Raw genomic sequence first — 15,973 nt, forward strand, 5'->3', positions numbered from 1 at the left:
TCTGTCTTTGTTATATAATGAGAGATGCTGTCTGTGTTGACACAAAACTGTGACTATAAATAGAGTCTTTTGAGGGGAAGTATACCAATTTACATGTCCCTTTTAATACAGAACTGTGAATGTGAACAAAAGTCAGCCAGGAGCAGGAATTTCTCTAAACAGGTCCGAGGCTTAGGCCGGAAGGTTGCTTCAGATTTGAGCACAGTGAGCAAGTTCTCTCTACTTTTGAGCGCTGCTGTTGTTTGTAGTTATCAGTTCTGTCCAGCAGATGGAGCCTCTCCAAGCCTGACACTTCCCAGGAAGGTGGTGTGGTTGGTCATGCTGATGAGAGTGTCTTCATACACTATACGTATGGAAATTCTCTGTCCCGCGCGGAGCAGGCTCACACCAGCCGTGTAGCAGGTGTTGAACTTACGCTGTCCCGTCTCAATGCTGCAGGTGCAGCGCAGGAAAGGGTTTGAGTCCACCATCACTTCATAGCTGGCAATGTCGGTGAAGTTGAGGTAGTACACCTGGTGAAGAGGGGAGACATGGAAATTCACAGAAGACTGAGAGGGGTAGTCAAAACCAGTCCACATGATGTAAAGGAGCTTTTACAAAGCTGCAACAGCTGGAATATCAGAGTAGCCAACAAGGGCATGAGTTATAGACCATCACATATTACCACTGGGAGAGGCAGAAGAAATACATCTTGATATGTATTTTAAATATTTATGGAAATAAAAGCAGGCAAGTTTTAAATCTTTTTCTATAAATGCCAGTTGCGATGACTCTGGTTTTTAAATTATAAGAGTTACGTCAAGGACCGTACTCACTTCTACCTGACTATATATGAAGTAGACACCGTCCAGCAGCACCTCTAGCTCTCCAGAGCGAGAGTGCATTTTAAACACGCGATGATGGATGGACACCATCTTCCAGTTCCTAAGGATGCCTTCAGAGAGATCTAAACATGTCACAACAAACAAACAAGAGGCACACAGTCATCATAAACAGCTATCATCAGTTTTTAACTGCATCCAGAGCTCCATGCTGGCAGGAAAACAAACCAGCTGATGATGCTTACACTTCTTCTTAAAATGACAAAGTGGGATGTTCAGCATGTGCCAGCATGAGAGGCTTCTGATCCTGACTCCATGGGACTGATTTCTAAAGTAAGCCTGTAACTGTATACAAATCCAGTGACAGCTCTGGGATAATGTCAGGGTTACTTTAACCTTATAGCAGATATTACTGGCAATATTTAGCCTCATAATCCATAAACCCTCACTCAAACTTTAGCACATAAGAAAAATATTTTTTTTTGTTTTTTAAATGACTAAACCTGGTCTGTTTATTTCATTCTGACGCACGTCTGTGGTTTAGCAGGCATGTGTTTATTAGAACCGTTGGATCTCTGACGAAGGACACTGACAGGGATTAGGCCTGTTTATTGTTCTGTGTCAAACACAGGGGTGTAACTACAACCGAGAACAGACAGAAGACCCACCTTCTCTCACTTGGATTGTCGTCTCCTGCCCCTGCAAATGAACCACTGCAGGCTGAAAAACACAAAAAATCTCTGGTGACTGATCTGAATGCGCAGTAAAACAAGAGGAACAGCTGTTTCATCAGGAGGTTTTGTGTTAGGGTAAAATTTGATTTTAATAGCTGACATACTCTACCTGGAATTCCTTTGTTTTCGTCCTATCGGGAACCCCTGTAACAATAAAAGAAGGGAAGAGAGATACAAGATAAAGTTCTGGCCTTCGACACCGCTGAGAAGAAGAGATGATGATTAAAACAAAACAAACAGTGAAATAGTTTAAAGATGGATCACTGCTATCCCACAGTATGTTTGACAGCCTGAACCAGAGACTTGAACTGAGAAGGCAATGAGTTCACCAATTTGACAACCTGAGCCCCCTTCTAGTGTGGGAACGCGCTTACATGCAGGGAAGTGCTGTAATCTAAGAACAAATCTCTCAACTCGTGGGTGTTTTTGAGTTCTCTGGCTCGACTCTTGGCTATCTCAGCATGGATCATGTCGTTTTTGTTTTATACCTGACGGACCTTGACTGCCCGGAGGCCCCTGTGGCCCAGGGGGTCCAGGGGGTCCTGCAGGCCCCACGGCGTTGCTCCCAGGAATGCCGGGGATTCCAGGGATGCCCGGTGGCCCCTGTGGGCCAGGAGGACCAGGGGGACCAGGAGGCCCCGGCACTGACCTCTTTTTCCCTGTACAGACAGAAACCAAAATGTATCAGACTGAGTGTAATTTATTTACACTGCCTGTAACCACAAATTTACTTCAAATAGCTTCACAGTCTGTATAACTCTGTAAATTCTGATACGAAGACAGCAAAAGGAGGAGATATGACTCAGAGGACAAAATTAGAGACATTTCTGAGCCAACTTAGTTGTTAGATTTCGACAACTTTTCAAGGTTACGTCCTAAAAGCAGCAGTTGGTAGTCTAATGAATGACTAACGTAACTTAAATGTAGGCCATGTTGTGCATTACCTTTTTTCTTCTCTTTCCTCCTTTCCCTCCCGGGCCCAGATTCTGTAAGAAAGCAAAAGCAGTGTGATCGGTCTTGAAATGGTCTCTCAAACAATTATCATCTCAGATAACATCTCGTATATCCCGCTCGTTCCGTGTAGGTATCAAAAATAGGCTAAAATAACAGATTCAGATGTGCGGTGCTGAACACTGGAGTTGAGGTATGTCAGTCTGTGGTATCTTGGAGTGTAGTAATTTGTAAGTGTGGTTTCACCTCCTCTGTATGAACAAGTGCCTTAAGCATTCACAGGCAGTGGAACTGGAGAAGATCATTAGAGAGATACTTTATCCTGCCAAAATCCTTTTCTTTGAATTAAGCCCAGATGGAGAATGCAGATGAAAGTGTGTCTACATGTGGGTGTGTGCGTGTGTCTGTGTGTGCGACTCCCCTCCACAACACGTGTGTGTATGTGCATGCATGGAGGCTGGTGGGGCATCTGTGTCAGCGCATGAAAGACAAAATGCACTTAGTGTGCATCTGCATGCGTGTGTGTGTGTGTGTGAGTGTGTGTGTATGCAGCTGAAGAATCCTTTTCAAAATGCCGTCTCGCTGCTCTTGTGTTTACCATGTCATTACAACTACAAAGGCCATTTAACCTTAAAACCTCACAGTTTGAGTCCCCCTCAAACATATGGCCAGTGTTCCTCCTCTGGCTAAATGACTGGATGCATCCGCATAGATTTCTCTTAACGAGCAGCCCTATCTGGAATCTGGTGCCCGTTAGGAGTGCCCAGAACGTGCGCACACACACACGTGCAAACAAGGGACACACACATATGCGCACACAAACACACACACATCTAAGGCTGAGATTACAAAAGCCTTTGTCTGCGCGCTGAGAGCAGAGACCTGGGAATGATTAGTGTTTAGAGGCTCGGGACTTTACTGATTTATGTAGAAAGTCTCAAAGGTGAGTTTTTTCTCCTAATTTAAACACAATCACTAAACTTCCCCCAAAGTATTCAGTGTCACGCCACAGACATCGGAATGTCTTGTGATCATGCTGCACTTGTTGCACTCAGACATGAAACTTCAAAGACCACGCTTTTTTTTATTTGCATAGCTCACATTCTAAACACAAACTACAAAAGCAAATTCAAAGGTATCGGCCTTGTGGCTTTCTGAGAAGCCATCGATTACTGTAAATCAATTTGTCTGGATCAATGAAACCCTTCAAGTCCCTGATGACAGCTTGACTCCCGAAAACGACTGCAAGTTCCACAAAGTGAGTTTTATTTTCTGATGTTTCAGCGCGACAGATAACACAGCTGGAGTTCAAAGTCAAGATGAGAACACTCGATGGATAAAAGAGATATTTCAGAGACTTCATATAATTTCGAGACGGGGGAAATCAGCGCAAGGCTTTCGCTGTCTGTTTCAAATTGGTGAAACCCTCCCAAACTCCTTGTTGTCCTTGTTTGCTATCCAAGTAATAATCAATCCCATTCTGCTTAATCTCTCGCTCTATAAACTAGGCAACATTATGCGGTGGAGCTGCTCTGTTAAGTAGGCACAAAGCAGTAAAAATCGATTTCCTTAAAAAGTGAGAAACCGTTAACAAACTGTTTTCGAATTTAAAGAGTTGTAAGCCCACCAAAAGCCTGTTATTTACACAGAACTGAATCCCCTTCAAACAAGCAGAGTTATGGAAAACAGGGCCAAGCAGTCTGGCTGCTGGTTGCCAAGTACTTCCAGAAAATAGACAGATGCAGGTGCATCAGAGAGCAAATATTTGTGGAGTTTTGGCCATCAAATGAACTGACATGGGGCTATAAACATGAAAAATACACGGGCGGTGACCTGCAGAGTATTCGACTCACAGTGTTCTAGGAGAAAGGTGTCAGGAAAAGAAGACACAGCAGGAGAAAATAATCCTAAATAAAAAAGAAAACAACTTGCCTGTTTCTGGCTGCTTGCTGGGGCTCCTTTTCGCTCGCTGAGTTATGCCCCTGTGGTCCTCTGTGGCGTGGAAGTCACTATTTCTGTGCAGTAGCTTCTCCTGGTGAAAAACAAAAGAATACATTAATGAGAACAGAAATTCATAAAGCTGAATATTCATCAGCCTTTTCTCCTCAAAAGTTCTTACAGGCCTGGATTATCTCATAGCAATCCTGAGGGGTCAAAAGAAGGAAGATGTGACACGAGGTTTTGAGAGCGAAACCAACGGCCTACAAGTGGCCTTTCTGTTCTTAGGGTATAATGTTTGCACAGACACAACTTGGGGCATTTGAAAAGCTGTGAGACACTGTCAGGAAGCACATTCATTTGTGGCCAAGTTATTGTCTGTCCCATTGGGGCTGTAACCCATCCTGTAACCAGAGTCACTTTTGTCTGTGTTTGTGCCGTTTGAGACAGTCACCTGGACACGGCTGCTCTAAAATTCACCTTTTTAAACAAAAGGAGGGCATGAATTGCAGTAACCGTGAGAGTAATACCCATTCATGGGCACCTGGTCCCAGCCCTATTTCAAGGTGGCATGAACAAGCTAATACTGAAAAGGATCTGATGGAGCTGCTCTGAGCTCATCCCTAAAAAAACGGGGAGAGCTGTGCTACAGCAGAGGGTTGTTCCCATGGGCGAGTGAGTGGTGGGACAAACCACATGCCTGTGTTCTTGTGTGACTGGTTCTGGTCGTCCTAAATTCACATGAACTCTGTAGGACGTGCTGAACTGACTGTAACACGCCGGAGACGCAACCGGCTCTGACAACCAAAAAAAACATCTCGTGCTAAGGATTCAGAAGTTTAGAAACGCAGATTGTTCAAAGTCGCTTTCAGTTTGGACAGCCAGTTCATGATCACATCTTTGGAGGACTCCCAGAACCCCGATAGACAAAAGGGAACTCGGGGCTTGAAACACAACAAGACCACCCAAAGGCATCTTTGCATAGAGCCTCAAATAGATATACGAGATCATTTTGGGCTATTCTTTGGAGTGTCAGCATAAATAATGTTAGGAGTGAAAGATAAAGGCGCTCAATGGCTGAGGACAGATGGGACATTGTGTATTTGTGCTGGACATCTGCTTGGAGTTTAGATAACTGACATCTTCAAAGCAGCGACACGTGCAGCACCTTAGCATGGATCAGAAGATAATAAAAAATGATGTTACACTTATTTTACTTCTGGGAATCAATCAGACAAGCTTATTGACACACACTCTGACCTCTTGTGGCCATTCCAAGTTGGGTACGAGGTGACGTTCTCCATGTTTTTATCTGTGATGCTCCAATAAACATTGTTGTTAAATCTCTTTCTCCTGAAAGCAGCGTGAACTCCCTGTGCCTCTTTGTGTGGTTTCTGCGAGCAGAGCCACTGAGAGACCATAAGGAGACAGACAAGTAAAGTTATGTTTCGAATTTACTTCTATACCTCGTCTCAGATGTGGGAACCCCCCCCTGCGGTGAGGGATGAGCTGTATCATGTCAAACACCCCCCGCTGGCTGTGTTGGGCAGCTCAAAGCAGTTAAAGTCTACATCCCTGTCCAGCTGCCAGCCATGTCTGACCTTATAAGCACGGGAATTCCAGCCCAATGGAGGAGTGTGTGTTGGAACGGTTTATCGACACACAGACCTCCAGATGTTCCCGCGAGCAGCGACGTTTGCTGTTCATTTGGTGTGCAGGTGTCTCCACATCTCCTCTCCAGCTGTTGGCATATAGGGGGCTTTTACTTCTCAAAGGATTCTGGGTGTATGTTCAGGCATATGGCATTACACTTTCGTCTGTTCTGACAGCCAAACATGATTCAACAGCCAATTTTTGGCCCGAGATTAAGCTCTAGCAGAAACGACAAAAAAACAAACAAGCAATCTGCTAGGCTACTAGCAAACCGGAGTTGCAGATGAAGGCTACAAAGTGATCTTTTCAGAGAGTTATTCCACTATACGACTTTGAGAAACGGTTTTGCGCCCTTGTTTGCTTCACTTCACTTCATTACAACATTAACAGCCTTCAAAGGCACGCAGAGTTACAGTAAATCAGGATGACAACGTGTTGGTATGTATGCCAAGTGCCAACTATTGAGTAAACCATTCTTTTTTCAGCACAAGGGGAAAAATGCTATTAATTAGAGGGCTTTCAAATCTTCAAAGCGTAAGGGAGGGGGGTACTCTTGCGCAGAGAGATTCCCTGTTGCTCTGTGAGGATATGACTAAAATTCAGTCACCACAGGGATGTGTAATTTGTGATCACAAGACCTCTTTTTGCCCTATTAACACTTAGCATTACAACAGCTTATAGTTTACCCTTTAGAGTGCTTATAAAACTCAAACTCCCTGACATTCAGACACACTGTGAGAACAGAATGCCTCAGCTCCAGATTTTTTTTTCTGCACTCACATTCTTGTGGCGGTAACTCCTCGAAATCTTGAGCCAGCAGTGACAATTAGTCACTAAATTGCGGTTGAGAATGTGAGGTTACAAAGTTGAGGAGGTGAAACTTGGGGCTTGTGGCTGCAGATGCAGAGCGGGTGCCCATCACTGCTGCACAGGCGTTACTCCGGCAAAGTGCTGAGGACACAAAGCTCATAAAACTCATGTGCTTCAAACTCCTGGACTGAAAGAAGACAGCGAGTCTTCTTCTCTAATATCACACGCAGAGGAGAATCCTGACCCCGGCCAATATCAGACAGTGCTCTCTGGAAGGCTCATGTGTTTTCAACCATAACTCGGGTAATTTAATAACAGCATCCATAGATTGTCATCTAAAAAAGCTGTGGAGCTCAACCTAAGGGAAATGTTGCCTGTCAGCAGCCAATCACATGTCAGATTGTTGCAACATTTGCTGGCAGAGAGACTTGTAGCTGAATGCCTTGAGAATTTATTATTTTGGTGGATGTTTGTGACTCTGGACTTAATCTTTACAGGGCGTCTACGCCATCCGTCTGTCAAGACGATTCAGTCATGTGTGGAAAAGTTTGCAGCCTCGTATGTCTGAAGTTTTGACCTCCTCTGCCTTAAACTTTATAACACTTGTGTCCATACTGATTAGTTCCCGACACCGGCTCCCTCCTTACAGATGATACTGCCGTTTTAACTAATCAAGCGCTGGTCACAATTAAGGCAGAAGTGGGTGACAGCCCACCCTGGCGCCCCAGAGCTCATGCACTGCTGAGGACTTTGGGTTCCATCAAACTGACTTTTTTAATAGCCGTTAACTAGACTCCAGATGTTTCAGCATCTGTTCTCTGTGAGACTTTGAAGGCACACTTCAGAGGAGAAAATTATTTCATATAATGGTTATAAGAAAAATGTTAGGCAAGAATAAAAAGCAACCCGAGCTAACACAATTAAGTGTTCCATGGGTGGATTTTTGTTTTGTCTTGCTCTCTGAGGTCAGGTGAAAGAGGGTCAGGCCGTGCTCCAGTGACACTTGCTCTTTTTTTTACTCCAGCTCTGGATCACACCCTTGTTTCAGACCTTAAAGTAACACACACACACACACACACACACACACACACACACACACACACACACACACACACACACACACACACACACACACACACACACACACACACACACACACACACACACACACACACACACACACACACACACACACACACACCTGGTAGGGGCTTTTTACTGTTGGGAACTGTGCAGATCTGCTGGACAGCTGGAGTTTACTGCCTTGCTCAAGGGCATACAGACTGAGAGCATGGAAGGAAAGGCTGTTTGTTCACGTCCCAGGCACGGACCATTAATGACCACATCACCTGCTCTCATTAAGAAGCAACTGAGAAGGTGTAAGATGTTAAGTGGTACCTAATTTTTAAGTGTGTCTCTGCAAACAAAAGTCCCATCAAGATGTTTCCTTCTGCATGGACGCTTTGTTACGCTTCATTTCTTTCGGGAAGTCTTTGATTTTAGAAGGAAGAATGTTTTGAAATTTCTGTAAAAACATCTGAGAAAACTTAATTGGGCAGACATCCTGGAGGATAGCGATGTTCTGAAAACTGATTTGAAACTTGTAATATTACAGCACACAAGCCAAGATCCTTATCTGGGAGTTTTAACAACAACCATTTTCTTCAGAGCAGAGGAGTATCTATGAAATCTGCCAAATCCCTGAAAAAAACAAAAGTTGGCCTTGGTACTCTAGGTTAACCTCAGTTTTTATCTGCAGGGAGAAAGCAAAATAAGCGACGAGTGGTGGATGTACAAGGAAAAAAATGATTGTGAAAATGACAGACTAGAATTCAAATTTTGGGCAAATCTGTGGATAAAAACCTTCAGCTGACTTAATAAAAAAACCAGAAGTTTAAAGAAGATTCTTACGCCTGGAAACGCTTGTCACTCTCATTTTTTTTATTAAAGTAACTCCTTCCGCAGTTTATTACAATGATTTCAACAACTCACATTTTCTTTCATATCTGACCCTAGAAACTGCCAACTAAATGTCTACATTTCCACTTGGCATGATGCTTAGCACGACCGATTTATGTTCAGCACTGACCGACCCAACTATCTGACAAAAATGCAAATAGGTGTGCAAAGTTGTTGTGACATGATGGGAAGCCACAACAAGTGTCTTCATGGGAACACATCTTGAATCGAGGAAACACTTTGATAGACTGCATGTGTATCAGTGAGCGTGTTTGTTCCCTTACGTGATCACTTTGGCTGTGCCTGTTGTCTGGGATGACTGTTCATGTTCTGTTACACTTGTCTGTATACCTGCCTGTCACATCCAATTTCACTGATGCTGCAGAGGTTCCTTTGATGAAGACTTGTGTTAAAAAATCCAATAAACATTTTTTTGCTGCACAAAAAGAGGCGCTTCAAAGGAAACGCTTGAAAAGCTAACAAGTGCGGCTGCTGCGTCCAAATGCCACATGCTCCTGTTTCTCCAACTATGTAAACTGTGGGATGTGTAATCAGAGTTGTTTAATGCAGACATCTGGCACGGACAGCATCACAGCGCTGTTAAATATTTACAGCTGGGCCGCAGTCTTTCACCTCATGAAGCGTCACCATCTGGGTTGAATTCCAAACCCATCTCGCTCGGTTTTAACCAGGGAAACCAAACTAAAATAAGCTTTGCAAAGCACTAAATGAATAGGCTGAGCTTTCCACTTGTGAAAGGAAAATGTTGCAAAAACCAAAACCAGCATCTGAACTCGATAATGTTTCCTACAGAGATACAAATGCCTACATCCTGTACAAACTCCTCCGGGTGGTTATCATGTTTAGGGGTTCTGCACAAATTTAAGTCCAGCCAATACCCCACACAGAGTATCATTTTCTCTAAAAGGTTACACAACTGGTGACACATGAGCTAATTGAGCAAGCAGAGTTGAGACCTACACTCGGTCCCTTTGTACTGATGAGATTAGGGAGTGTGTGGAGGTGGTGGTGGTGAGGAAGAGGAGGGGGGTCTGCTGTTGCCAAAGCCACAGACAACACACTGAACATTCAATCAGACCGCTGCCAGAAAAGAAAACACATGTGAGACGAGGCTGGCTCAGCTCCAAGTACCAACTGCCCCATCTAAGTCCTGATGAATTTACATCAGCCCCTGGGCTTTGCACCTGCTGGTGATCCAGTTAATTTTCCGTCCACCTGCTGCAGCACACTGACTGACCCGTCTGAGGGGATCCAGCTGGGCAGGCTGCCTGAGGTCTGAGCATCAACCTCTGTCTGTTTAGGGAGAGCTCTGGAAACCAGGCAAAATGGCATAAATGTGTTTCAATTTAAGAAATACAAAAAGCTTCACATGAAGAACATGGGTGACCCCGCTATTTCATATCCTATATCGTGAAGGCATCACTTTGGATCATATCCCACCAGACTTCCCTGATATGTTTACCTGAAAACGAGCCTTTGGCCAGCTGACAGACTTGAAGTGTATACCTTAGTGCATCTTTGTCCAAGAGGCTGACTCACACAGGAGCCCTGCCTCAAAACATATTTGTCTGGAAACTGAGCAGGGAAAACTTCGTGGCAAGGCTACTGTAAAATAAGTTGCCCAGAAACATGCCGTAACAGAGCACAGACACAAACCTGACACCGTGATACGGGAACAGGAGGACGGACGGAGGTGAATGAACACGAACAGCCTCCGTGGAAGGAATGAAAACAATGCTGTCTTCAATTAGCGATCATGGACATTCTTCTCTCTCAAAGTTTCATGTTTGTTGATGTTTTGAGTGTTTTTACCTCATGACTGTCTCCTCCATGGCTGCTCCCGGGGTCAAGTCGCGGGTGTCCGGGCGAGAGCACGGCCGCCGGGTCAGCCAGGTCACTCCCTGCAAGTGTCAACATGGAGTCCCGCTTCTGGTGGATAATTTCCCTTTTGACTTCTGAGCGAAGGTCCAAATAGCAGACGAGGGTGACAGCGTGCAGACACAGCGACAGCAGGAATAATCCCAGGAAGACAACACTGCTGCTGCTGCGACTCCTGCACTTCTTGTTGCACGTGCAGGGAGCCGCTCTGGGCATCACTTTGTCCGGGAAATCCTCCACGGGTGAACCATCGCATGCCATTATCGGACTGAGCGCGAGGGCAGTGGCTCTTTATCTCGGCATAATCTCGCTAGTTTGTCTCGCGCGGGCCGCGGTTATTCATCAACGTAGGAACTCATAGGTGCAGCAACAGCAGGTCGGCGCAAACTTCTTAGAGTATCTGTAGTAACAATGGAGACCCGCCCACCTTCACTGTGATTGGTTGAGGACAGTTGCGAACCCAGACAATCCGGGCCAGAGGTTGGGGGCTCGATGCACCTAGGTGCAGTAGTGGAGCGACACCTAATGGGCAGAGTTAGCAACTGCAAAGCCTCAGAGATGACACTGAGGTTCTGGGAGGTATGAATCCCGTATTTTTTAATCTGTTTGTTCCTTGTGTCATTTAGACCATATGTCACATTGGGACCCACGTCATGACCCTATTTATCTCTTTTTTTTGTGCATGTTAATGTGACAGGATTTCCCCCTGTTTTAATGACTTTTGTTTATACATATGTTTTCAGCTGTGAACATGCTATTTTTCATTGGCATACTTTGTTTGGCACTTTGTTTTGTTATGTGGGTGGCACAGAGCTGATTCAAACCCCTGGTAAATATTGCCCAGTGTTGTTGTTTAAAAAGAACAAGAGGTTGATGATGGCATCTATTTCATCAAAGACTGGAAAAGTATTGCAAATTATATTTTTGAACAGACATTATACAATTACACTCAATTACATCTGGACCCTATCAGGTCTGCACAGTATGATAGCAAGCTTGGAAGAGAGTCAGAGTCAGCGTGAGGTCAGCTGCGCTCTGTGTACAACACCATCAAAGACTCTAAACATGCGTCAGTCAGCCGGACATGGAGGGAAGTCTGACATTTATGTTACCGAGAAGCCAGCTGAGGACATTGCTTTAGCAAGATTGAATGTGGCACTGCAGTCTCTACTTTCTCGACATCCAAAGCAGACCTTACTTTTGTTCCCCTTACATGTCGACTCTTTGATCTTTGAGGCAGGGAACAGGAGGTAGCCTGAGCTCTGGGCGTCCTTGAGATGATGAAACCAGTGCACTGAGCAGGCCTGAAACTTTAGGGAACTTGATGGATCACCAGCTTAGATTAGTTTTCGGGCAAGTGCCACAAAACATCTGTCTTTATTTCTGTGGGACAAAGTTTGACATTTGAGTGCACTTGACCTACAGAGAGGAGCACTCCTTCATAATAAGAGGCTCACCCGACAGACACTGAATAATCGCCGGCTTTCGCTTTGTATTGTCGAGGAAAGTAATAGAGAGGAATGACTTTTGGAGATCAGAATATGGGCATTTCATCACTGTGAAATGTTTTCAGCACAAAAGTTGAGGCCAGAATTCATTACAATATTTCTCATTTTCTCATTTTGCTCTTACTGCCACTGTATCACAGCCCATTTCTCCTCACTGCAATCTGTTTCATTCCTTTCACTCATCTGCAGAAAAAAGTGATTCTAGCCGGCTGCCACTGAAGGGCAGCATTGCCAAGCCATAAATCAATAAGAGTGCATGCCAGTGTCCTGATGAACTTGAACTTCAATTGTAAAATGGCTCTGTAATGGAGCAAAAAATTAAGCTAAAATAACATCTTATATTTATATTCTGTCTAAATTCTCAAAAAGCTTCTTTCCATCACACATTAAGGAACCCTTTTCTTTCTCATTCGTGCCATTATTGTTGGAGTGTATGATAGTGAAATCAAAGAGGGAAAGACATTCAAAGTAACCCTCACAGGGCTTGTGTCTGAGGGCTCAGCCTAAGCATGTTTGCTACGCTTTTCATGAGAGCAGCAGCACAATGACTTTGAGAAGGAAGTAATTCAAAACTGGAATAGTTAGGCACATGCAACTCTCATGATTTCCAACTATTTAAATACATATATTGGTTGTTTTGAGATGCCTGTGGGTGTTTCCTCAGTTTAATTCGACTTAAAATAACTCACATTTTATGTTTTTGCAGAGAATGGGGGTCAGGCAGCCCTGAGGTTGAGGTCAACTTCACACAGGTAACCTCAGACATGTTTGTTCCTATTAAAAAGCAGTTTTGTCATGACTGTTTTTTGGCATCAAACAGAGGAGGAATAATTTTTATAACATCCCCAGGGCATCAGTGCAGCGTACATAAATGGTGTGCCACTCTATCCTCTCTGAGCTTATAACAAGATTTAGAGGCTTTCCCTGCCAGATGATGGAGTTTTGCACAGGCACTCTTATATTTCACCGTGGAGAGCCAAGCAGTGGGCTGGGACTCGTGACTTCAACGAGCTGTTGGGAGACGATGGCTGAAGAGGAGCTATCTGTACATTTCTCCTCCCTGTTGATAAAAGAGCACAAATTAAGATTGACTTGAAGTGGCCATTATGAGGAATCACACATGAGCTGAAGTGATTCATCGCTAATAGAATAATAGCATTTCACATTACGGTAAATTGTTTCAGACCTCTGCAGCACATTACTTTCTCAGGAGTCATTGTTTCTGCACATTGAATTGCGGAGGTGTAACCTTGGCTAATTGATATGCTGTGGCATTTGATTTCCTACCTATAAATCTCCTGTAAATTGGACCACATCTCCCATTTCCCTGAACAATGATTAATTCACTCTGGTTGTGGGTGTCTGTCTTAAGAGTCCTTATCAGGATCAGAGAGCTTTTCCTCTCTCTCTGCTTTTCTTCTGCACTCTGCTGCTTTTTTTTTGGTTTTACCCTCCATTGCTGTTTGTGCTTCCATCTGTTTGCTGACTGTAATGTGGAAGTCTGTGACTAAACTTAATTGATTTTCGTATTCCATGCAGAACTTGAGCCTCTAAGCGCCCCTTTTAGCAGGCGTAGGGATTTTTTCCTGTTTTCTCTAGGCGACTGTTCTGAGGAACCGGTAAACAATACCATTTCAGACCTGCTTTGTTAACTATTTTTGCTTTAATTTTATTTCTAGGGAGTTTTTTTTCCAGCAAAGGGGCAATGTAGGTTGAAACAGTGCATAAAAGATGAGAGAGGGGTGTGTGTAATGAGAAATAGGAGTTGGAATGAACAAATTGTGCTATGCATCAAAACCAAGAGGCCAGTCAATAAGTGTTAAAGAGAAATTAATTATAACATAATTCAAGAAAAATCATTGAAGTTAAAGTTTTTAATCTAGGACTATTCTCAAGTAAGAGTATAAAATTAATAAATCTTTTTTTGTGGCTGATAAAATCCAATAAAGCTCTTGGTCATTAGATCAGATTTATTGAGGCTATTTACAATTTGGAAATATGGAATGGTGAAAAAGAAGAAATACTTGTGGCATTATTTTACCTATTATTTCCTTGTTTTTGTTACAGCATGACATAGACCATGTAATTAACTGATGTGGTGTCCGTGATGTTGTTTCTGGTACAGAGTTTTGGTGCCTAATGTCAGTGAGTGGCCATGTTAGAGAGGCCAAAGAAAGAGCTTTTAGTCTCTTTGCAGACAGCTAACAGGGTGTCTGCCTGTCAGTCAAGTCAGCCGTGTCCTAATATGAACAAAATTGGGAAATGAGTTATTAAGAACCAAGCTGTTTTTGCCCCAGACTGTAAGGGTCTTTGCTATAAAGATGTGTTTGCCTTGGTGTGTGCGTTTGTGTTTGTGTGGTTTCTGGTGTTACTGCAACAAGCCTCGAGCGAAAACCAGAAAAACTGCAGTTTTTGGCACTTCTGTGCTTCATATTTTAAAAGCTGGATGTTGCTGTTTGGACAGAGCACTCAATAGGACAGCCAGGTAAAGATGTTGCTTAGCCTCTGTGTTTGTTTTTCTTCTGAAGTCATGTTTGATCATGCAAGCTTCTGTGCAACCACACGCCTAATAAATCATTACCCCAAATATTAGGTGTGTGGTGCAGCAGACTTATGGAACTGTGTGTGGTCCATGGCCCAAGGATGTCCTTATATTTGTGGTCTGCCATGGTTCAAACATTGATTAAGATTTAAAAGATGTGTATTGTGGGGCTAGCTTTAGACCCACCATGTGCTCACCAGAATAGAGTAGAAAAGAAAAACATGCAGAGGAGTATGTAGAGAAAAGTAAAAATGAGGCTAGTGGGAGAAGCCTAAAGCCATGACCCATTCCTGCTTGGTTTGCCTGTATCCCCCACCTTTATTTTATTTTTGAAAAAGACAGAAGGCAGGAATACAACAGGACAGTATTTGTATTTTTTTGCTCTGTTTTTGTCTCCACCAGCTCATCCCTCTTGAAAAGGGTTGTTTGTTTGCAGTGTTGCCGTGGAGCTTACATGCATTTCACCAAAGCTTTTACAGAAATGAGAAAATAAATGAGCTGCCTGCTCCAGCTGGAGATGACAACCCTGTGAGTCTGAAGACTGAGCATTAAAAAAAACAACACAGGAGTTGTTGGCCTCAAAATCACAGCATTAGCTAGAAGATGTTAAAGCAATCTGGATGAAAACTGCATTAATCGACAGCTATTTTCTGGCAATAATCTCCCTAATGTTTCTATTTCACATTACACAAAGTCATTTAGCCCGTTTACGATACATTAAAAAAAAGCTTGTGCTGCTTCTTTAGTGAATGGTCTTAGCGATAAGTGTCGCCAAGAAAAATAGGCTCATGTCTTATCAGTAAGGACTGAAGGTTTTAAAGGTGAAAGCTCTGATAAAGTCTGTCTCTACATAGATTTATGGACTACAGATAACCAGAGCAGGTTTCAAAGGGAAATTGCTTACATTTGACATTTGAACTTTCCCTTAAAACTGGAAGTTTGTGCACACTCTCATTTAAGTTTTTTACCCCAAAAGCATTTTTCTCGTGCCAACTTTTTGGTGTTTAAGGCACTTTATTAAACAGGGATGTTTTGCTGTAAAGGCTGTAATTTTTTGCCTCGCCTCCAGCTCAGCAGAACTCCTCTGTGAGTAACCTTCGCCGTTTCACTGCAGCACCATCAGCAGAGACAGAGGAGCAGGATTCTGTAATTGTGTTT

At 43.5% G+C, this 15,973-nt stretch overlaps 1 protein-coding gene across 4 annotated transcripts; it reads right to left on the reverse strand.

The window, feature by feature from the left end:
• Window positions 1–32: 32 nt before the first annotated feature.
• Window positions 33–11,226, reverse strand: eda (ectodysplasin A). Of its 4 annotated transcripts, none has more exons than XM_074674185.1 (8): window positions 10,700–11,226; window positions 4,439–4,538; window positions 2,500–2,541; window positions 2,053–2,214; window positions 1,665–1,699; window positions 1,490–1,541; window positions 816–946; window positions 33–512 (listed from the first exon to the last, which is right to left on the reverse strand). In XM_074674185.1, the coding sequence occupies exons 1-8, from the start codon at window positions 11,024–11,026 to the stop codon at window positions 252–254; spliced, it is 1,110 nt and encodes a 369-aa protein (XP_074530286.1). In that variant the 5' UTR covers window positions 11,027–11,226; the 3' UTR covers window positions 33–251. The 4 variants fall into 4 exon arrangements, with proteins under 4 accessions (XP_074530286.1, XP_074530287.1, XP_074530285.1 ...); XM_074674186.1 differs by having other exon boundaries at window positions 816–934; window positions 2,044–2,214; XM_074674184.1 differs by having other exon boundaries at window positions 822–946; window positions 2,044–2,214.
• Between the last annotated feature and the right edge of the window lie 4,747 nt (window positions 11,227–15,973).

This window comes from Halichoeres trimaculatus, unplaced genomic scaffold, assembly GCF_033239565.1.
Source record: "Halichoeres trimaculatus isolate MK-OKI-2021-1 unplaced genomic scaffold, fHalTri1.1 fHalTri1_scaffold_7, whole genome shotgun sequence".
Lineage (NCBI taxonomy): Eukaryota > Metazoa > Chordata > Actinopteri > Labriformes > Labridae > Halichoeres > Halichoeres trimaculatus.